This window comes from Ictalurus punctatus, chromosome 16 (genome assembly GCF_001660625.3).
Source record: "Ictalurus punctatus breed USDA103 chromosome 16, Coco_2.0, whole genome shotgun sequence".
Taxonomy (NCBI): domain Eukaryota; kingdom Metazoa; phylum Chordata; class Actinopteri; order Siluriformes; family Ictaluridae; genus Ictalurus; species Ictalurus punctatus.
Genome location: NC_030431.2, coordinates 15,698,252 through 15,723,135, shown reverse-complemented (window position 1 = coordinate 15,723,135; position 24,884 = coordinate 15,698,252). Strand labels below are relative to the sequence as shown.

Below are 24,884 nucleotides of genomic sequence, written 5' to 3'. Positions count from 1 at the left end.
GTCATGTCATTCATTCATTCATTTATCTTCAGAAACTTCTTTATCATGGTCATGGTGGATTAAGAACATATGCTGGGAACACAGCATGAGGTGGGAATACACTTTGGGTGAAATGCCAGTCCACCTTAGGCACCATGTACACACACATTCACATTAAGAGGCATTTTAGGGTTGCCTCCAATGTGAGTTCTCCAGGAAACTGGAGAACTCACAGATACTTTCATAAAGAAAGCAGTAACAGTTATCTCCTTGAAAACTGGGTGGTGAGAAATACACCTGTCAAACCATTCAGTGGCCCCAGTGTGGAACAAGAAAAAGTTTCTGAATGTGGAGGAGGATGGTGAATGTCACATTTCACACAGACAGTAACCTGAGCTAGGAATCAAACCAAGGAGCTTAGAGCTGTGAGGTGGCTACACTACTCGCTGCGCCACCATGCCACATGTCAAACCAAACTCACTCTAAATTAGGGTCAGCAGTTTTCAATGTCAAGGTTACTTCCTCCAAGTGGTAAGCTCAGGAAGCACTGCAGAGCATCTTCTTGAGGTGCTCAGATTTTTTACAATTAACCATACATGGCAAGCTATGTCATATGATAACCATCTAATGACTCTGATATACCAGATACACTGTGCTACAGAGTTATAACATTCTATAAAACAGATTTATGTCAACAAAATTCATGTCTCTGGTGTGTTTTTGACTTGACATCCAAAGCTATGTATTTTATGTAACTTTAGCAATATTAACATTGGTTAATGTTAGTTATCATGGGAACACCTTGCATTAAGGTTCTCTTAACTGACTTCATTTTAACAAATTAGCTGACATGTCCACACCATGAACATCAACATTAGTACACTATAACAGAGCATTAGCATTAACAAAGTAGCTAACACTTTTTGTTCCTGGTGATTTCATCATCAGTGAGTAAAATTAAGGCCACAATGACCGATATGAAGTAGCACCCATATGAACATTTGATAACAGCCAAAATTCAGTGATTCAGATGGCAACATTTAAAAAAAAAATTGTCATGGTTTGAATAAACATTAATCAATGCAGGTGTATTTCTTTAACATCTAATCAAACAGTTTACAGTAAAACATATGTTGACTTTGTTATTTTATCATCAGTTCATAGTTAAGGGGGCATGGTAGCCTCGCACTTCCGGGGTTTGAATCCTGCCTCCATTCTGTGTGTGCAGAGTTTGCATGTTCTCCCCATGCTTTGAGGGTTTCCTCCATGTACTCTGGTTTCCTCCCCCAGTGTGTTGTAGGTTGATTGGCATTTCCAAATTGTCTGTAGTGTGTTAATGTGTGTACGATTGTGCCCTGTGATGTTTTGGCTCCCCATCCAGGGTGTCCTCTGCCTTGTTCCCCGAGTTCCCTGAGATAGGCTCCATCTCGACCCTGTGTAGAATAAGCAGTATGGAAAATGGATGGATATTTCATGGTTTGTTCTTGTTAACTAGTGCCGTAAATATTGTTAATTAAGGGAACCTTAATAGAAAGCGTTACCACTGTCATATGTTATATAGCCTTTATTCTAAAAATTATTTTGAAGCTAATAGGTGATAGATAATACATGGTCTATGGGTGATGAATTGTCTGATCCCACAATTATTCCATTAAATTAGAGGTGCCGCACACAAAAGAAAGGTATTCTGGCTGGGACTCCTGCTTCTGTTTCATGTTTTCAGTCTTTTTGTATTTTTATTTTTTGAATTGATAATAAATCCAAAAAAAAAAAAAAACATAGTAGCAAGATATTTTTAATTTAGGCTTCAGTCTTTGAAGTAGCTTTGTTTTTTTATATCAGTTATGAAGCAGATACCACACTGTATGCTGCAACAGGACACAGAGTCCCTGAGGATAAACTGGACATGTGCATGCCTTTCAATAAGCAACATGCGGTTTATGGAAACTACATGCACCTCTGTTGTTAAAATGCGCATACTCATGAGAGGCCAGATACACAACGTGGACTTACATTTGAGAATTGATTGAAGCAGAATACATTCCTCAGCCATATGATGCTGAAGACAGATTCAGTTCTAACATCCAGTCAGGGTTCTCATACAGTTGACATTTGCATGATAAATGCTGCACAGCTGATGGCTTTCTGGCAAAGCTAGGCTTGTGTAGTCTTGTTTTGAAAAGGTTACCTTGACCTTTGTTTTCATAACAGCTTTGGTAATAGCTACAGCTTTTGTAATGGTAATGACAAAAGCACCAGCTGAAGCAATGCCATCTCTGATTTGGTTCAGTTTGCTTCAAATAGAGTTTATGGGCACTTTCACTCCTATTAGTTCATTTGCCAAGCATGAATCACAGTAAAATTTATACTTCACTTGCTGTTGTCTGCTATCTGGTTTGGTTTAGTTTCACATTACATATAATCAAAAGAACCAAAAACTGGATGAAGGAATGCACTGGTAGAAATAGGCAACCTTTGCCATGTGCTCAAAAAACATTTCCGGTAACTGTTGATCATTCCTGCACATCAGCTTGGAGGAATTTTAGCTCATTTCTCAGTACAGAACAGATTCAACTGGGATGTTGGTGGGTTTCCTCACATGAACTGCTCTACTTCAGGTCCTTCCACAACATTTCTATTGGATTAAGGTCAGGACTTTGACGTGGCCATTCCAAAACATTAACTTTATTCTTCTTTAACCATTCTTTGGTAGAACAACTTGTGTGCTTAGGGTCATTGTCTTGCTGCTGTCTTGCTGTAGTAGTTGAAAACATTTTCTGTATCCATTCAGCATGTATTTTCACTTTTTGTTTGTTGGTCCAAATATCTAAAACACATGGCATATCTTTTGGCTCAGTTTGTGCCTCACGGCTCAGTTTAGCAGCTTGCATCTACAAAAAAGCTGCCCACATCCCATGAAATATGGCATGTTTGGTTCACTTCACTTCCTGCAGTTGAGTTGATTTCAAGTTGAATCACTTCACTGCAATCAACCCGTGTTAGAGTTCTCTTGGAACTGAACTGAGCCAACCTTGCTCAGACACTCTCAGATTGGTTGTTTTGGTCCAGACTCCAGCATGATTAGGGTGTTCTCATGTTCCTATACAAACTGCACACAGTTCAGTCCCAGACAACGATCCATGTCTAGTGTAATGCATCTCTTATAATGATATAGGAAATCCATTGCTCTAGTAATGAGAAAGGTGGTGTATTGTAGATCACTGAGCCAAAGAGACGTCCTCTCATCTTATTTGCAATCTAATAGAGGTATTGGCATGGTGCACTCAGTTTCATATTTATATTGATCTAAATGGAGGTGTGCGATCCTCGTTTGGCAGCCATAGTAGCAAAATCATTTGTTTGTTTTGGAGAGCGTTTGCACTTGGCCTCAAGTCTCGAGATTTTGGCAATCACATGGCGCAGGGCATAAGCTATTTCCAAACATAAACTTGTAAACAAAATGTCACAAGAAATAGTATGTGTATAAAATGTAGCTTTTTTGTTTTTTATTGGGGAACAGCGCAAGGCTGCTTGTTCATATAGTACCTATTGCTTCAGTGTCACAGAAAACGAATCAGGTTTTTACTTCTGACTTTTATTTTATTAGGTGTTGTGGTAAAACTAAACCCTAGTTTTATGGCTTCTGTTCTATTCTTTAATACGGTCTTGTGTCCTTCACACTGCTGTTATATAATTTCATTGCTACTGTTTGCCACATTGTTAAACACAGAGTCAACAGGAAACTGTGAGCCTTAGAATAAAATATTTATGGAGAAAAGTTTGCTTGCATCATAAATATATATATATATATATATATATATATATATATATATATATATATATATAGAGAGAGAGAGAGAGAGAGAGAGAGAGAGAGAGAGAGAGAGAGGACACCGGTTCGTCCTTTGTTAGTGAGTGTCTAAGTTCACATACACCACTTTCTCTCTCTCTCTCACACTCACACACACACACACACACACACACACACACACACACACACACACACTTACTTGTCTTTGTCTTATGTTATGCTACACCTAAATATTACCCTAACTTTAACCTGATTAACCAAAAGGAAATCTTTTTGGCTGTTTTAGATTTGTGTATTAAATTTAGCAGCAATTTTTTGTTTGTTAAATAAATAAATAGGGGTTTGACTCACGCCTCGGCCCTGTGTACGCGGACCTTGCAAGTTCCCCTCGTACTTCGGGGGTTTCCTCTGTGTACTCTTGTTTCCTCCCCCAGTCCAAAGACATATGTTGTAGGTTGATCGGCATATCGAAATTGTAGTGTGTGAGTGTGTGTGTGATTGTGCCCTGTAATGGGTTGGCACCCCATCCAGGGTGTCCTCTGCCTTGTGCCCAAGTTCTTTGGGATAGGCTCCAGGCTCCCCGTGACCCTGTGTAGGATAAGTTGTACAGAAAATGGATGGGATGGATAAATTAATTAATTAATTAATTACTAAAGCAAACTGTGAGGAGCAGGAAAATGTAAAAACTATTAGATTCGAATTTACACAAAGTAAATTCATAATGTTTATTTATTTATTTATTTTCTTTCTAGGGGTATTTTGCTTTATATAGCCATATGCAAATATTATACAACAATGGAAATAGGCCTTATTGTTTGTTACTCCTGAAGCACTTGATTCACACGTTTTCTGCACCTTTTTTTTCTAGGATTTTCTACTTTCAAACTAGTCTATGCTTAATTTCTTTAAAAATCCATCACATTTGCCCACTGAAATATGAGTTCTACATTAATTATTAATAAGAATTTTCATGTAACCTGAACAGTCCTCAAAACAAACCCTGTTTCCCCTTCCCAATTGTCTACTAAAACAGTCTTTCTTACTTCCTCCATTATTGGCTTATGCTTCACTATAATCTGACTAATCCTCACTATTATACATAGGATAGCCAATGGCATTCTATTTATACCCTACACATAGTACATTTATACATGTACATGTATATCCATGTTCTGAATAAAACATACATAAACCATTAATATGAAAGCTGCAAAAAATAAAAGTGGAATAATACATAACATAAACGTGTAGTAGAATATTACATTTACATAAAATGCAAAAGAATTTCATGTTCATGAAAATGAAATTAAGATTTTGCTGTCGACTGCACTTGCCAAGTTGTGTAATGTGGATCCCTCATCATAAAATGTTGCGGTATGGCAATGTACATTTTCTACTGAACAAAAATACTATAATTTTTCATATTTTCACAATAATTTTCCCATTTGTTATATAATATTATGTCACAAAAAATGAGAGGGCGATTACAAAAGCTGAGATTTAGTGTGGGGGCATTTAATTTTTTACATCTAACTATTGAAATGTAGTGATGTCATGTGGATGTACCCCCATTTTGGTCACTTGCCAATTCCCACACTTCCCACTCCCACCCAGCTCTCCCCTAGCATTGGACACTACCACCTCTGAGACACTTGAAGCCAACCAACTGCATCACAAAGCAGTGTAGCCCACTAAGAAAAGTGCTGTCTGGGGACAGGGGAGAGAGGGTATGACATCTCTCCCACCCACAGAACACTACCAGTTTTGCTCTCTGGACCCCCAGCTGCACATGGCTGTGGCATCGTCAGGATGTAAACTCTCCATTTCCCAAAAATAAGCCAAATACTTTTCTGTTGCACCACTCAGACAAAAAGTATGCTTCTCAACATTTCTGCAAATCCAGTCATACTTCTTTTTAAAAAATCATTCATTCATTCATTCATCTTCAGTAAGTGCTTCATCCTGCTTGGGAATACACCCTGGATGGGACATTAGTCCATTTGTGACTATAGGCAGTACTGATAGACATACTATAGTGACCATGCTATAGCCATCCATCCATTTTCCATGCCGCTTATCCTACACAGGGTCACGTCTGACGCCTATCCCAGGGAACTCGGGGCACAAGGCAGGGAACACCCTGGATGGGGTGCCAACCCATTGCAGCGCCTAATCGAACACACATCAACACACTACGGACAATTTGGAAATGCAAATCAGTCTACAACACATGTCTTTGAATTGGGGGAGGAAACCGGAGTACCCGAGGAAACCCCTGAAGCAGAGGGAGAACATGGACAAACTCCATGCACACAGTGTGGAGGTGGGATTCGAAATGACAACCCTGGAGGTGTGAGCCAAACATGCTAACCACACCAGCAACTCTTCAATTTCTTATTGCTGGTGGACCATCATTCCTGCCAAACTATAAACAAACCAGAACCTTTAATCATTCCATGCAAAGTAGTGCAATTAGTGACACTGAGCCGTCCGTGCCCTTTGCCTGTGTTCATAATTATCTGTGTATCTCTAGTTGCATGTTAGTCCTGTGTGGCTTATCTTCTTTTTATAGTTTTTGTTCACCATCTGTTACCATTTAAACACTGTAAGCACTCCAACCATCCTCACCTGTCTCAGAAATCCATTATGTATGAAAGTGAAAAGGCTTTTTGTATGCACTTGGGTTGACTTCACAGTAGGTTAATACATACAAGTATAAACAAAAATATATCACCTGCATTTTAGGCCGAATTTTAGACCTGAAATGACCGGCTGTTAGATGCAAAGTGGTCTGGGTGTGTGAGTCGCAGTTTGTGCTAAAGTAATCATAACCACCTGTGCACAGTCTGAGTGTGAAAAATACATAGTAATTCAATAAACAAGCAGAGAGGGATGACCAGTTTATCTGTGTGCATGACTGGGCGTGTAGTTGTGCATATACATTTGAGCAGGGGTGTGTGTGTGTGTGTGTGTGTGTGTGTGTGTGTGTGTGTGTGTGTGTGTGTGTGTGTGTGTGTTCATGTGTTGATAGTGTTCAGGTTTAGCTTGTTTCAGCTTTATCTCACTTTCCCTCAAGCCTCCCTTTACAATGAAATGATAGCCAGCCTCACTACAGTTAACAACTGCTCAATTTTGTTGTTTGTTTACAGTGGAAGGAACAGCTGTGCACTGCTCTAATTGTGTAAATGAGAGTGGAAGTGCTGATGCCAGTTCATTTGTTGTTTGGAAATTAATTAGATTTCTCTAAATCAAAAATTACAGTGTAATTTTTTAAAGTGTGTCCTGCCTCGTGTCTGGAAGTAGCATGTCGCTTTTCCTGTGTGTAATTAAATTTATTCACAAAATGAACCCTGGAAAATCATCGTTATTTCCATGTTTGCAAGTTCCCCCTGTACTGGTGCATTCTGGGAAAACTCTTAATTAGACAACAATACTGCAGATGTTAGCAATTAGGAATCAGTAATAAAATGCTCAGATCAAGTGTACATCGATAATTAACTTAGTGAATGTTATCTCCACGCTCATTTATCAAACCCCAGTGTCAAAATTGGTTTATTTTACATTTACAGTGCCTTATGTAAGTATTCATTCCCTTGAACTTTTCCACATTTTGTAGTGCTGCAACCTGGAACTGAAATGGACTTAATTGGGATTATATGTCATAAATATACAAAAAAAGCCTTTTGCATTCAGTAGGTTGGAGGAGGTGGGGGAGGGTGCATAACTGCTTTGTGCCAAGGCCAAAAAGGTAAATTTGGATCTCATAAGACCAGAGAACCTTTTTCCACATTTTCACCATGGGATTTCATATGACTTTTTTTTCCAATAATGGCTTTCTTTCACCACTCTTCAATAATACCCAGCTTTATGGCATGTCTGGGCTATGATTGTTCTGTGAACAGCTTCTCCCATCTGAGCTGTGGATCTCTCCAGCTACTTCAGAGTTGCCCTTGGCCTCTGGGTTGCTTCTCTGACTAATGCCCTCCTCTCGGCAAAGTAATGGTTGTGCCAAATTCTTTAATATAATGGTCCTCCATGGGATGTTCAAAGTTTGAGCTATTTTTTAGAACCATACGATGATTGATACCAGTTTATAATTTTGTCCCAGACATGTTTTGATCGCTCCTTGGTCTTCATGATGCTGTTTGTTTAGGTATGTTCTCTTACAAATGCAGGGGCCATTCCAAGAACCAATATTATATATATATAATATTATAGTATATAATATTATATATAATAGTAATATTATAGTATATATATATATATATATATACACACTGAGATCATGTGACACTTTAATTGCACACAGGTGAACTCCATTCAACTAATTATATGTAGAGAATCACCTCAACTATATGGAAAGGTTTAAGGAGGTGAATACTTATGAAATCACTGTTGTTTGCAAAATTGCGAAATTGACACAACACAGTGGTAATGCTCACTGAAAAAATGGTGCCTGGAGGAGAAAAGTGTATGGTTAACAGCCATATACATAGTGATTTAGTTGTTTTTCTTGTTGTTGCTGAATCAAAATTTAGACTGCTATCTGCAGAGACACCTGACTGGAGCTTTAAACTGAAACTTGTCTCACTCTGAAATATGATAGAAATGGAGAAGTTTGTGAGCTGCAACAATTCTTTATATAAAACGAGAGCGCGGCTCTGTTTCAGTCCGTATAACAAGCAACCCGATTCCTCTCACCACGAAGAGCCCCGCCATCCTCATTAACTACCCCACTGATCCCAAGAAAAGCCTGTCTCTACTGGGGAAGGAAATGATCAAGGACAGGTAAGCTTATGTCCCACAGCTACCCCCTGCCTGCCTCCTCCAAATCGGAGATAGGTGTTTCACGTCATCTCAGAGCATCTTGCAGCGTCAAGGAAGAAAGTTATTAAGCTCACATCATTCCAATTGTGGCTTTCTCACTGACATCTTGAATAAACGGTCTGGGTCGGAAGCATGCATAGTTGTCTAGGGCCATGTTTGTTGAAACTGGAAGGGGGTAGATGGGATAGATCACCCAAATGCCATCTGTTTTTCCTCTCCAGGCCTTGGCACACAGCTCCAAACATCTGGCCACTCGCAGGACAGGGTTGGCAGCCGTGGCCCTCGCACACCCGAGGCCATGTCCCTGTCTGTTGGGTCTCAAGTCTGCAATAACTTCCCCCGCATGGGCCAACCTGGCTAATCAAGGGGATGATGATGCAGAGCTTGATTCAAATTAATATTTTCTCTAGTTCCTTTGACTCACATATGGCAGACCGCAGAAAAGGCACTTGTTTTTTTTTGTTTATCACATCTTGTCTGACAGGAAAAAGCCATCTTCTTCCATTTACCGATTGTAACACCATTTACCCCACTTCCCTCATATTAGCAAATCTCAAATAATAAACTTCCCTGATTCTAGAGATGACCTTTCTTACCTTGTATTATGTGTATGTTTATGAAAGTAAGTCTGTGTGACAACATGCATCTGTGTGTGTGTGCGTATGTTTGTAGCCAGGCTAAAGGTTAGAGCCTTGTCTTCCCCCAGGCAGTCTGCAGGGTCTTGCAGAGGCAGGGCAAAGCTACAGAGTCCTGCTAAAGGTCAGCTTGTTCAGGCTCCCCTCTGAAAGGTTACAGCAGTGTCCAGGATTTAAGGTGCAGTCCGGCATCTATCATTCACTTTCTCTCTCACACACAGACACACACAGGCGCATGCACAGCCCATGCTTTGCAGCTTCTTAAAGGAATATGCCAGCATTTTTCAGCCTAATCCCTATTGATAGCATACAATTTCCATGTAATTAGAAAAGAACAGAAAACAATTTATTCATAACACACTTACAGTGGAAGTCTAAAGGCAAGTGTTATCCATCCATCCATCCATTTTTTGTACTGCTTATCCTACACAGAGTCATGGGGAGCCTGGAGCCTATCCCTGGGGACTTGTGGCACAAGGCAGGGGACATCCTGGACAGGGTGCCAACCCATCACAGGGCACAATCACACATATTCACACACCTATTCACACGCTTGAAAATGCTTACAGGGCATGTCTTTGGACTGGGAGGAAACCGGAGTACCCAGAGAAAAACTCAGAAATATGGGGAGAACATGCAAACTCCATGCACACACAGGTTCTGAGGTGGGAATCGAACTCCCAGCCCTGGAGGTGCTAGGTAAAACATGCTAACAACTAAGTTACCATGCCCCTGGCAAGTGATATATTCATAAGTCATCCCAGTATTCATAAGTCATTACTGTTATATTCATAAGTCATTCCATTTAGTTACAATTTCCCTGAGGTTTCATTAAAAAACATGCATGATCAGACCCACAATACTCCATTGGCAATGCTTGACCACAAGTTCTTGCCTCTGAAAAAGTATTCTACATCTCTATTCCCATCTTTATATTCACATGAGATGCTAAATAATACAGATTTAGAGCTTAAATGACTAAATCATTCATTTCAATTAAATCTTTATGTTTTGCATAAATGTTTATTGACTGCTGTGACTGCCCTTAGGCTCCCATTATAAATGAGTTTTGAGTACACAGGTTTTATGTTTTACCTTCTTTTTTTTTTTTTTAACATTTACTGCAGGGAAATGTGTCAAAATTATTGTCTGAAGTAATCAAACATATGGTGCAGATGCATGATATATACATATACATATATATATACATATATATATATATATATATATATATATATATATATATATATATATATATATATATTATATATATGTATGTATGTATGTATGTATGTATATATATATATATATATATATATATATATATATATATGTATGTGTATATATATATATGTATGTGTATATATATATATATATATGTATGTGTGTATATATATATATATATATATATATATATATATATATATATATATATATATATATATATATATAGCCTTGGTTGAAAAATATTGAAATGCTAATTTTAAAAACTATAACTAACTACATAAATGCAGCAAGCAAACAGTCCATTGTGAAGTACAGTGTGTGCTTTCACCAGAGAACAAGTGAAATTTCAAGTCTTAATGATGTGGCAATCTATATCACAGATCACAGATTCTTAACTGTCGTTTAAGATAGTATCAAAGCTTTTGGACAGACTGTGAATGTGAAAAGTAGGAACAATGCCTAAACGATAATCAAGGTGTATATTAATGAAAAATATGTATTAATATACAGTGCCCTCCACTAATATTGACAACCTTGGTAAATATGAGCAAAGAAGGCTGTGAAAAATTGTCTTTATTGTTTAACCTTTTGATCTTTTGTTTAAAAAAAAAAAATCACAGAAATACTTTGCTCTCATGGATATCAAACAATTGCAAACAAAACACAGGTTTATCAAAAAAAATCTTTGTTAAATCTAGGTGTGCAACAACTATTGGCACCCTTTTAGTCAATACTTTGTGCTACCTCCCTTTGCCAAGATAACAGCTCTGAGTCTTCTCCTATAATGCCTGATGAGGTTGGAGAATACAAGGCAATGGATCTGAGACCATTCCTCCATACAGAATCTCTCCAGATCCTTCATATTTCATGGTCCACACTGGTGGACTGTTCTCTTCAGTTCACCCCACAGGTTTTCTATGGGTTCCAAGTCAGGGGACTGGGATGGCCATGGCAGGACCTTGATTTTGTGATCAACAAACCATTTTTGTGTTGATTTTGATGTATGATTTGGATCATTGTCCTGCTGGAAGATCCAACCACGGCCCATTTTAAGCTTTCTGGCAGAGGCAGTCAGGTTTTCATTTTATATCTGTCGATATTTGATAGAGTCCATGATGCCATGTATCCTAACAAGATGTCCAGGCCCACTGGCAGAAAAACAGCCCCAAAAAGAAGCCACCACCAAATTTAACCGTGGACATGAGGTACTTTTCCATATGGCTACCTCTCTGTGTGTGCCAAAACCACCTCTGGTGTTTGTTGCCAAAAAGCTCTATTTTGGTTTCATCTGACCATAGAACCCGATCCCATTTGAGGTTCCAGTAGTGTCTGACAAACTGAAGACACTTGAGTTGTTTTTGGATGAGAGTAGAGGCTCTTTTCTTGAAACCCTTCCAAACAACTTGTGGTGATGTAAGTGTCTTCTGATTGTAGTTTTGGAGACTTTCTGCCCCAAGACACAACTAACTTCTGCAGTTCTCCTGATGTGATCCTTGGAGATTTTTTCACAGTGCGTTGAAACAATATAGACACACGTCCAATTTCAGGATGATTCATAACATTTCCAGTTGACTGGAACTTCTTAAATATTGCCTGGATGGTGTGAATGGGCAATTATAATGCTTTTGCTATTTCCTTATAGGCACTTCCCCTTTTGTGAAGCTCAGCATCCTTTTGCTGCACATCACAGCTATATTCCTTGGTCTTACCCATTGTTATGAGTGATTAATGAATGAATTTGGCCTTATTTATAACCCTGTGAAACAGGAAGTCATGGTTGAACAATATCCCATTCCTAGTCACCCAGGTGTACAAAAATTATATAAAATATCAATGGGAATATCATTCAAATATATTTTTCTCATATGAATTCATAGGGGTGCCAATAATTATTGTACACCTGTATTTAACAAAGATTTTTTTTTTTTTTTTTTTTTTGGATGTATTGTGTTTGCAATTGTTTGATATCCATGAGATCCATTTTTAACAAAAAATCTAAAGGTTAAACAATAAAGGCAACTTTTCACAGAGTTCTTTGATTAAATTTACCAAGGATGTCAATATTAGTGGAGGGCACTGTAGATATAAAAACATATTGTTCCCTCTCTGCTTTTCTCTCGTTTTTAACTTTTTTTCCACAGTTCCTCCCTGCATGTCTCTGTCTCTCTCTCCCACTGTGGGACAGTTGTTGAGGATGTAGAAGAGAAGGGAGCTAATTTTACACATGGAGCTGAGAGACAGAGAGCATGAGATAGTGAGAGGGAGATAGGGAACAGAAATGAGCTGATTGACAGTGAAGGATAGAGTGAGAGTAGGGATGGAGAGTGAGAGAGACACTGATGTAGAGGGGTTGTGGCCCACCTCAGGCAGCGCCGATCCCTAGGGAGCCCCATCTCAATCAGCCGGGCCTGGCTAGAGGGAAGGGCGGAAGAACTTACTTCACTGCTCAATTAAGCAAACACTGGAATATGCCAGTTCTAATCAAATCACCACAATGTACTGAGTCTCCCAGGAGCAGTGCCGCAGCAGGGACAGAAAGGTGACAAAACTCATGCAAATTCTCCCATCACTCTTCAAACACACCATATATGTGAACATGTAGGGAGAAAATAGAAGCTGGAATGTCGGTCACCCAGATAATACTAAAAAGGGCCTCCATTTTCTCCAGCATGGAGAAGACCTGGGCTTTGACCCAAGTTTTTAGTCCATCCCCTAGAGCAGTGGAAATAGAGGCCACAGCTTTGATTCTGTGCTTCTGAACAATGTCACAATAATAGACACAGGCAAATTAGAAGTAAGCCTAATGTGGCGTATTAAGCCCACGATCATGCCCAGACCACAAAGCGTGACCTTAATGCCCCGGTGTTCGTCAGTCCATTATTCCATCTCTTGAGTAACTCTGTGTGATGTTTAATTGCTTTTCTCCAGCAGCTCAAGGCAATAGTAGAGTAAAATTCTACTTCATTACAACAGCCGTGCTCTGCACTGATTGCTCTGGGCATTGCTGGAGCAAGTCGAGATCAGTGGTCCATTCAAGGCATTTAAATGATGACGTGTAGGAACACAAAGTAAAGAGCAATAATGAGGTTATCTTTTGTCTTCATGGGTGAATAATTCAGAACTGGTGAATTAAGTTTAAAAGTTACATCAGTATTTGTGCATATTTAAAATCAGGTTTATACAGGTACTTCTTTCATGGCAAAGGCAAAGTCACAACATTCTGTCTTCTTCCTGACGCCACATGCTGAACGCAGTACGAAACCGAATGTCTGAATACGCCTACCCACAGACAGGGATACTTGTATTCTTTCTTACTTTTTTGCCATTTCTTACATTTTTTAATAAAAAAGGCTATTAAATATGGAATATTGACCAAAATGTTTCATATCATATATTTTAGATTCTTCAGAGTTTGCCATGATGACAGCTTTGCACATTTTGGAAGTCTTTCCACCAGTAATGAGAGAGAGAGAGACAGAGAGAGAGAGAGAGAGAGAGAGAGAGAGAGAGAGAGCTCAGGAGAGTACAATATGTGGAAGAAAGTTATGAGTGGAGAGTAGTAGAGGGAAAAAGGGAGAGTAACAGGGTGGGAGGGAAGAATACTGAGAGAAAGGGTGGGAGGAACGGAAGAAGGAAGAGACACTTGCTGGCAGGCAATGCTTCACGCAAAACCCTTATGAATAATGCATGTTCCCTACCTAGACTAACATAGATACATCTCTCCCTCGCTTTTTCTCCTTTTCCCCCTTCCATTTTTAACTCCCACTGTTTCTCTGGAAGAGTTTAATCAGCACTGTAAATGACACATCCTCCTTAGAGGGACTTGCCGCCACTCTTCAGTATAAGGCTCATTAAGTCAAGCTCAACACTGGTGTCAACATAGGTGAAAAAGGCTCTTACGTGTGATGTTCATTAGCTTCCCTTTCCAAGCAAAAGCAACACCTGATGTTAATATACCACCAAACTTGCATGAATCTATTTTTTTTTAAGGGAGGCTGTTTTAAATGGCCATTATTTAATTCTGACAAATTAGGTGACAGCCAGTGCACGACTCAAAAGATGACAGATGGACAGTGAAGTGTAGGTCAGTCAGCCAGGCTTTTTCCACACAGGCATATCACCCTAAAACCATCAGATTCTACAACACTGTTATAGTAGGAAATTGTTTTGGATCCAGATGTCATTGCAGGAGCCAGAAGGGCTGGAATTAATGCAAGTCATTCAAAACCCTTATTCATACTTCTTGAATTAAAATGACACAGGACAAAAATAAACCCGAAATTAGCCACTTTAAGCTTGCTGCAGTTTTTTCTAGCCTTCTCAATGTTGAGACAATTTTTCCTACAGTGGGTTGAAGCATAAGAAGGCAACAGCAGTGGTCTAATACACATACTTTTACTCTAACTAGAACTCTTGTTAACTCCATAGAATACTGGCTATTCTCTCAAGCCATATACATATCCAATATGCATACATAAAGGACATGAAAATTCATCATACTTGTTAGTCTCCTTTCCATTAGTCAGACGAATAATGAAGAGACCACCTATGTTTCCTTAAAAACAGTTACAGTCACACTCATCCATGTCTATGACTTTTCACCTCTGACCTATTATGGTGCTATTTGAAGAAAAAAGAGATCATTTTAATGTGGTATTCATAACACAATATACTGTATGTTATAACGTGTGACATAAGCCTGTATAAAATATTATAATTAATTAAAGTTAAATGCAGAACAGTTTATAATGGAAGAACGCAAGGCTTCATAATTTCATGCTCCATACTGTAAAGCATTATAACATATGTTAAGACAGGAATGTGGCTGAATTCCAATGCATTATTCTGAATGAGCAGATAATAATCTTAAAGAGATACAAATACAGACATGAATAGTAAGCGCACATTTGTATGTTTCTCTCTCTCTCTCTCTCTCTCTCTCTCTCTCTCTCTCTCTCTCTCTCTTGCTAGCTAGCTTAATAGCTAAGTCACTAGAGTGATGTAGTTGAGGTTGAGGAACTGTCGAAGTTCATGAGTCAAATGAAGTAATGTTCCTAAGTTCTTAAGGTTAACAGAAGAAGGAAATTGTTAAGGTTAAGAGTGAGGTTTACCAAGGTGGAATACCTTGAGTGTTCTGCACAGAGCCCTGTTCTGAACCCCACTGAACACCTTTGGGTGATGAATTGGAATGCTGACTGCAGCCCAGGCCTTCTCACCCAACATCAGTGCCTGATCTTACTAAAGCTCTTGTAAGATCCCCATAGCCACACTCCAAAATCTAGTGAAAAGCCTTCCCTAAAGAGTGGAGGTTATTATTGCAGCAAAGAGGGGCTTATATATAGTATAAGCTACAGAGCCAAAGACCTTAACTCTTGTGCGTCCTTATGGACATTTTTGTCTTTTTAATTTAAAAAAAAAATTATTATTATTTTGTCTGTGATTATGCAAACAGCATACATTTTGCAAAAGGTGTGTATTTTTATTGGAATTTTAATATTTCACCCTCATTTGCTTTCATAAATCTATTTTAAACTAGGTACACAAAATCGTTACACACAGGACCTTAAGGACAAAAATGTCCCCATTGAAACCCATTCAAACTGCAATATTTAATCCACGTGACATTCTGTGTAAATAGGCTTTTACTTTGTTGACAGGGTTTCAAAACACTGATTTTTTTTTTTTTTAATTCTGAAATGTGAACTATTTTCTCAGGTTTAGCCTATGGGGAAAATACAGGTGCATCTCAAAAAATTATAATATCGTGGAAACGTCTTTTTATATAATTTAATTCAAAAAGGGGTAATTTCATATATTCTAGATTCATTACATATAAAGTGAAATATTTCAAGCCTTTTTTCCATTTTAATCTTGATGATTACGGCTTACAGCTCATAGAAATCAAAAATCCTGTATCTCAAAATATTAGAATAAAGAATTTATAATACAGAAATGTCGACCTGAGAAGAGCTCTAATCAGCTAATTAACTCAACACACCTACAAAGGTTTCCTGAACCTTTAATCTCTCAGACTGGTTCAGTAAACACAACCACAATCATGGGGAAGATGAAAGTAAATTTTGCATTTCATTTGGAAATCAAGGTTCCAGAGTCTGGAGGAAGAGTGGAGAGGCACAGCATCCAAGTTGCTCTCATCCAAGTCCAGAGTGAAGTTTCCACAGTCAGTGATGATTTTGGGTGCCATGTCACCTGCTGGTGTTGGTCCACTGTGTTTTCTCACATAGAGAGTCAATGCAGCCGTCTACCAGGAGATTTTAGATCACTTCATGCTTCCATCTGTTGACATGCTTTATGGAGATGCTGATTTCCTTTTCCAGCAGGACTTGGCACCTGCCCACAGTGCCAAAACTACTAGTAACTGGTTTGCTGACCATGGAATTACTGTGCTTGATTGGCCAGCCAACTCGCCTGAACTCCATAGAGAATCTATGAGAGATACCAGACCCAACAATACAGACGAGCTGAAGGCCACTATCAAAGCCACCTGGGCTTCCATAACACCTCAGCATTGCCAGAGGCTGATTATCTCCATGCCACGCCACACTGATGCAGTAATTCATGTAAAAGGAGCCCAGAACAAGTATTGAGTGCATAAATTAACATACTTTTCAGAAGGTCGAAATTTCTGTATTATAAATTCTTTATTCTAATATTTTGAGATACTGGATTTTTGATTTCCATGAGCTATAAGCCGTAATCATCAAGATCAAAACAAAAAAAGGCTTGAAATATTTAACTTTATCTGTAATGCACCTGCACATGCTTTTCCATTTTTCTCATTCTGCTCTATTATAGAGCACTGCAGACTAACTGAATAAATGATGCAGCTATAATTGTGTGGGTGTGTTTGTATGGATATCATGAATGTCTGGTAATTATGATTAGAACTGATGCAGGTAAAAAAAAAATTAAAAATTTTTTTTTAAAAAATTGATGTCAGTGAAGGTGGAAAAAAATATTAATATATGGTATTTTTATAACAGTTTTTGGACATGGACATTTTTGTCCTCTATGGACCTATGTGTAACTTTTTTTAATTTGACACACAAATGTTAAAAATCCCTGTCAGTACAGTTGGTTTGATAATATGCAGGTGGAAAGTTTATGGAATCTAATGGAACTAATCATTCTGGTGTGCCATGCAAGATTTCACAATATGCTCTCAAATTAATTATAAGGTAAGAACGAAGCCTGCAGTCAATTAAAAAGAGTTGCAGGATGACCTGACAGTAACAGGTCATTCCTCACGCAAGAGTCCTCTGCTGAAAAAGCATTTAGACAAATCAGAACACTTTTGGAACAAAATAAAAGAAAAAGAAGAAATATAACTTTTTGGGAATAATTCAGCTTAACATGTTCGGTGAGGGAATAGTGAGTATTATCCAAAGGAGACCATACGAATGGTGTACCAGGGCAGACTAGAGGAGAATTTAATCTCATTGGACAAGAAACAGAACTTTATTGTTCATATTTAATGTCATGAAATTGTATAGGAGGCAGATGCAAGTGCAGATTTTATTGAAGAAAAGAGCAGCTAGAGGCCTGTTTCACGAAGCCAGTTTTGGTGGCTACACAGGTAAGTTTGAGTTTAGTTTGAGCAAGCTCTGTTTTTTCAGTCTCACCAAGTTATAGTGGTTTTTAGCGGGTTTCTTTGGCATGGTAACGTACACTCCATGTCTAACCTGCTCCGGAGCAGGTTTTATTCCGGGTAAGAAAACTCTAACCCAACTTGAATCAATCAGCTGTGAGCAAAGTGATATAAATCTGACACATCAAAGTTAACCCTTTAATGGTTATAGAGGTGGCTTCACTGTTTATGGAGCTCAGAGCACAAATAATAAAGACACTTCGAAGGCAAATAACTTTTAGGGACAGACACAGTCCCCTGGCTTTTCCCAAAGACCATCTGTACAAAAGATATGGATTTTTGGCAGATGGTATAGATAATCTCGGCTGGTTTATTGAGCCACACATTGAAAATCTGACATGCTGAAGCCGCTTTTACTGTACCACAAACTTTATGTATTGCTTGTATTGCTTTGCAGCTCTTTGCAGGTGGTACATATGTTCATGCAGTCACATCATTCCTGTCCTAATACATTGTCACAAATTGATGTTTATTTTATTAACAAGTAATTAAAATAATTTACATTTATGTCAAATTAAATTACATGAAATATGTGGGGGTTATAAATTTCCAATATGTTTATTCTCATTGTGAGCCTGTTAAAGTTAACAGCATATACACAATCAGCAATTTTCCCAAGCTTTGGCAGCCGGTGTTGCTTTTTGCGGTGTTAGACAGTGCTGCTTTTTGTGGTTAGTGTAGGTTTAAATTCCTCATATGGCCACATGATTTCTTGCTCTTCAACCGAAAGTATTCACACCTGCCTTTTTCCATGTTGAATGCTATTGGTTCTTACTGCCAACGTCTGGCTGTTATGTGTATGTACACGCTGAGTGAACCCTGATATTGAGTTAAAACCTCAGTTGACTGAGAAAGTTGATAACCAGCACCATGAAACCTATTAACTTTAACCCGGGTTGGATTTGTTTCGGTTTGTCAACTCAAAACTTACTCTGCAACTCTGAGTTTGTACAACGCGCTTCATGAAACAGGCCTCAGATAGCCGAAACAGTGAAAACAAGAACTAAAACAGAGAATACTAGGCAAAAACATTCAAATAATAAACGTGACTGTGGAACACACAACAACATACGAATATAACAACAACAATGACAATCAGGTGCTGAAACACAGGAATTTATATATTGGTGCTAATCAAGGTGAAACAAGACACAGGTGCAGGTGATCGAAAACATTTGGGCTGGTCGGCTACTCGAGGAATACTCGGCGAGGGAGGAAATCATTGAATGCCTCTGACTGTTTCTTCACTTCCTGAAACCTGTCCATGACAGTATTTACTGCATCGCCGCACAAGCCAGAAGGAGAAACATGGGCATTCAATAAACACACTTTGCTCTCTCTTTTATTCCCGACAAATTAAGCCACAGATGCCGCTCCGCGACCACCAAAGCAGCCATAGAACGGCCGATGGCACCGGATGTCTGTTTCATGGCATGGATAGTCAAATCTGTGGCTCAGCAGAGCTCTGCAACTGCCCCGGGACCAATACCCTCGCTGCTATCTAGCTTTTTTTAGAAGGTCAGCTTGATAAGCGTGAAGCACAGCCATAGTATGCAAAGCACCACAAGCCTGACCTGCTGCCACGTAAGCCTTGCCCACTAACTGTGAGGAAACTCTGCACGGCTTTGTAGGCAAGGCTGGCTCCTCTAAGTGCGCTACCATGCTGGTTGAAAGATAGCCTGCAAGCTTCTCTTCAACCCACAGCAGCGCACTGTAACCATAAGTCGTCACCCGCCCCCCCCACGATGGCAGCATAATGTCACATCATGGGGTTAAAAACTGGACTGGAGTATGTTTTTCCCCATGATCTCGACACCTCGGCATGGAGCTTGGTAAAAATAGCAAGCTTCTTGCAGGGAGAGGATTTCTTACCACTGGTGAGGAAGCATTCGTTCACAAGGCGCCTCCTCCTCAGCTGACCATTATATTTTTAACTTCTCCACAGCCCTAGTCACAACCTCTAGCAGCTCTTTGTAGGATTCAAAGAGCCACACATGTTGTGCTTCCTCTTCCATCTCCTCAGAGGTGGAGTCGGTGGGATGATTCACCAGTCCCAGGTGAGAAATTGCACTGCAAGCTCCTAATGGAACTGGAGACAAAGAACCTGAGGAAAGAGCAAGCGAAAGGGGCTCACCCATCTCTTGCTCTTCCTCCAGATCCTCCACAGTCCCCCATGATTTGAGACAGCAGGGTGCCTCTACAGCGGCCGGTCCTGAACCACGAGTCGCAGATGCCTAGCTCTCTTCACTCAAGAAGACAGCCAGCTGAGCCCAGAGTTTTTTCAAGGAGAATTTCTCACAGCCTCATGCAGACAGCCCCTAGCTGCGGGGGGGTTATATTCAGATATACCTATAAGCAGAATACAAGTGTGCCATAGTCAATGATTGTTGCCATAGTGACAGTGTTATTGTACTATGTGTTGGTTATTCAATATTTAGGAGAAGAGAGGCCTGCTGAAGATAAGGGAAAAGATCTTCACCTGTATGACTGGGTTTTACCAAATGCACCACACTTCAAGCAAAAAATGGTGAATTTCTCAAATAAATGCACTTTTTGCTCTTGAACAGAGAGGAATTGTTTAGATTTTTATGACCTGTGTGGCCATGAAATGCCCTGTCCCCACATGGAAGAACAGGTATGAGCTTGTTAGGCTGACCCAGGCAAGGAGACAGGAGCAGGAATCTCATCAGCCCCTAGCTCACTTGCAATTCAATGGTTGTTTCAATTTTCTTTATATCACAGCACTATTGAATGCTGATTTCTGGTTGTTCAGAAGGTATTTATTGCTTTTCCATAATAGCACAGCTGATAGTAGTTATGGCTCTAAGGCACACAAAATATAATTGTTGATACGGCAAAGCCTTCTGTTAGGAGTTTTTGTTTAATATTTATGTAAGGAGTCTGGAAGTGTCAGCACTTTTTAGCAGTCACTAAGTGTTCTGCCACAAGAGAGTCTTCAGCACAGAGGACTTTGTACTCTCTGGTTTCTCACAAGCTGTGTTTTTGACTTCAAGAGTAAATTTTTAACTTAAAGAGAGAGAAAAAAGTGAGGGAACAACTGTTTATAGCTTCTATAATGTAACTGGTAACAGAACCTAACTTTCTTGTGGATATTCTATAACTTTAAATGTAGCTAGAAATGGTAATGGTAAAACTCATGACATGTCATTCACTAATAAAATAAAAACTATAAGAATTGGCAAATCCTTTCTGTTTGTTGGGTATAGCAGGGATAAATCTGCTTTGTTGGCCGCATTACACCACCCTATCATGGATTATTTTCCTTGTGTCAGCATGCTCTGATGTGTTTTTTATAGTACCTCTAGGTTCAACACTCAAAAGCGTGTCCCCAAAGTCAACTTAAGGTTTTCACCGTAAGTTTTTTTTTTTTTTGCCATTAGCTTTCCATTAGGGATGTTATATGACAGCCTTTCTCTCTTTCTCTCTCAATCTTTTATTATCTCCTACCCCTCATTTTCTCAGTGTGATATCTATCACCTGTCCTGACTGCTTGTTATACACTGGCTGTGGCGTAGATGTTGACCTGTGGTATGAGACGCGTCATTGCCACACTATAAATACACATGGATTATTCATCTATCACTTATTCTCCAGGGTCTCCTTTATATATGCACACATTTTCATTATCGCTCCTCTCTGCATTCCTCTTCGGTGCAAGGTCATTTATTATTGGGTTCTCCAACCCTGGGGTGCCGCAGAAGATGTCAGTTTGTGAATAATTTCTTAACTGAGCTAAAGCTTTACTCACTTCTCTCGTTAAAACTTGACACCTTGAGTCTCAGGGACTGACCCTGATGGATTGTTTTTATCATTATTTAGTCACTTCATGGACACCCACTGCGAGTTACTCATTGTGCCTCAATTTCCAGGATTTTATTTTTATTTTTTTACTTTCTGTGCTACGCTAATGTAGACCAGGACAAACTACCTTGCTCAAGGGCACTAAGGAGACAGTTAGTTCCCCAGACACAGCCACACTGTGTCGGAAATTAGCCACGCACTTATCTTCCAAGTCTAAAGCCAACTGCATAGCTCTTTTTGTCACGAGGGAATACGTTGTCATACTTCCTTGGCGGTAGCACAGGTAGCCCAACCTGGATTCCTCATGTACTTTAATCAAGGTTTCTCTTGTACCTTACATGCCATACATCAGTGGCACAGATTTCCAAAGTAAAACAACGCTTTGAACAATTTCCTGTGGTATTTCCAACAAACAACTGGGTTTTTATTAAAATCTCCATACTCTTCATACATTATTAAACCTCCTCCATGTTCAGCACTGATACAGTGTTGCTCTGATACTCAGTGACAGTAAAGCTTTTTTTTCCCTGAGCTCACATTGTGTGCACACCTGACCACAATCTGCTTTTTTCTCTACGCCTGTCTCCCAGGAGCCCAAGGCCAGTTCCCAATTGTCCAGAATGTGACGGTGACAGAGGGGGGGATGGCCAACCTGACCTGTCGCGTGGATCATAATGACAACACCTCCCTCCAGTGGTCAAACCCAGCACAGCAAACCCTCTTCTTCGGGGATAAGAAAGGTGCGTGAAGCTGACCCATCAATGTTAGGACAGTAGGAATACTAGTGACAAGTGACTTAATGCTTATTGTGTTTCTGTTCTTATTCTGTTCTCTTTCTTTATCTCTCACACCTCTCTTTTTCCCTTTGTCTATCTTATTTCTTTGCTGTTCTCTCTCTCTCTCTCTCTCTCTCTCTCTCTCTCTCTCTCTCTCTCTCTCTCCCACACAGCAAACTAGGGCAGTGGCATGATTTATGTTGTGGGCTGCTAACATATTACATTTGATAAATGATGCAGGACGCCATACTCATCCAATGGCTTTTAGAGCATTTACAGGTTTTTGATCACATCACTCCCTTCAGAGCATCTACAGGTTTTAAATGAGATCACTACTTTAAAATATCTACATGCGTTAGAGCATCTATGTATTATAGGTAAGACTGATTACTTAGTCTACATGCCTCATATTAAATAACTATTCTAGGTGATCTACTGGCATTGAAACAATTTTACCTTTAGGAAATCTTACGCATCTGCATATATCAGATTGAAAATTTTCCTTTACATTTCTACAGACTGAACCTTTGCATATCAGATATAGATCAGATAATGGTTTTAGAGTATGTTTAGATCTCTTGTTATAGTATGTTCAAAACTAAATATTGGTACATTGTCAGTCTTAGCTGTTACTTTCTGCAAAGTGTAAGTCAGTTGATATTTTATGGTACAGTGGTGTCAAATGATACAGTTGAAGCCCAGGGGCACGGTGAGGCTTAGTGGTTAGCATGTTCGCCTTGCACCTCTGGGGTTGGTGGAGGCGATTCCTGCCTCTGCCCTGGGTGCGTGGAGTTTTCTTGTTCTCCCCGTGCTTCGGGGATTTCTTCTGAGTACTCTGGTTTCCTCCCCCAGTCCAAAGACATGTGTTGTAGGCTGATTGGCATGTCCAAATTGTGAGAGTGTGTGCGATTATGTCCTACGATGGATTGGCACCCCAACCAGGGTGTCCCCCGCCAGGCTCCAGGCTCCCTGCAACCATTTGTAGGATAAATGGTATAGAAAATGGATGAATGGATGGACAAGTTATAAGTTAACACAGCACAAGCTTTCAGGTTTCTTATCCTGCATTTATGTTTTGTCACGTAAGGCAGTACAGGTATGATCACATTATTCTTTTATGAATGTATTTTAGCTATAGAAAACTACAATCATGAAATTGTGGCATAACTGCAAATAAAGTAGGGCTTATCTTTTCATCCTTGGCCCTCTTCAAAACAAAGTTATGCTCGTGATAGTGTATAATTATGTGTGCAGTCATTTATTCATTTATTCATATCTAATTTTGAACAGTATTTCAATGACTCACTGGCTTTAGTCAGCTTTTTACTTGAGTTTCAAGTTCTGGGAGTCTCTTTCATATTTGATAACTTGCTGCAACTACTGGAAACATTTACCACACACAAAAATCTCACTTACATGTTGTTTCATTCCCTGACTAAATACATGGGTTGTAATTCACACATTTATCTTTAGAAAATCATCCACAAAATACCCACTAGTAGCACACACAGTTGATCCAAGTGCACACAATATAACACAATAATTAAATCACTAAATTCATTTCAGATTTAGGGATAGAAGAGAAATGAGTGCACTTTAGATATCTAATGTATTCTCCCACGTGTTTACATCTGCATCTTTGTGTGTTTAGTTGAAACCCACATTCTGAGGTGTTTGTTTTCCACGGTGCGAACCCATGCTTTCTGTTCCGAGGGCCAGAGCAGATTTGTAGCTTGTTGAACTCTTCACCTTTGCCTGTAGCTTTCTGTAAAGTGGTCTTTAATCCATTTGTGCACCTCTGCACTCAGCACCAAGCTGGTAATACTTGCCCTGCAATTACACTCTCCCGGGCGAGGGGCGTGATTGAACAGCATCTGCTGGAGTGTGTGTATGTGTGTTTAAATGTGTGTTGGTTTGAGAGATACGGGGTACTGGTGTACTTGTCAGTGTTGTGAGCGATGTTATGCTATGTTGATTGCACTGAGTGTGACTTGCAGGTGTGTGGAGACTGAACTACTTTGGAAAGTGTTTGGAACAAGAGCTTTTACCAGCAACCAGCCGTCGTGGTTAACGCAAGCCATAGTGTGCAGAACTAAAGAGTTCTAAATCTAATAAACTAAATAATGCAAAAACATAAC

General features: G+C 39.4%; 1 protein-coding gene across 5 annotated transcripts in view; it reads left to right on the top strand.

Annotated features, from left to right (window-relative positions):
• Positions 1-24,884, top strand: part of cadm2a (cell adhesion molecule 2a) — a 435,685-nt gene that overhangs the window by 330,356 nt on the left and 80,445 nt on the right. For all 5 annotated transcript variants that reach the window (XM_017489959.3, XM_017489960.3, XM_017489957.3 and 2 more), the window contains one exon: positions 22,561-22,710. In XM_017489959.3, the coding sequence (XP_017345448.2) occupies positions 22,561-22,710 (150 nt within the window). The remainder of the gene's footprint in view (positions 1-22,560; positions 22,711-24,884) is intronic.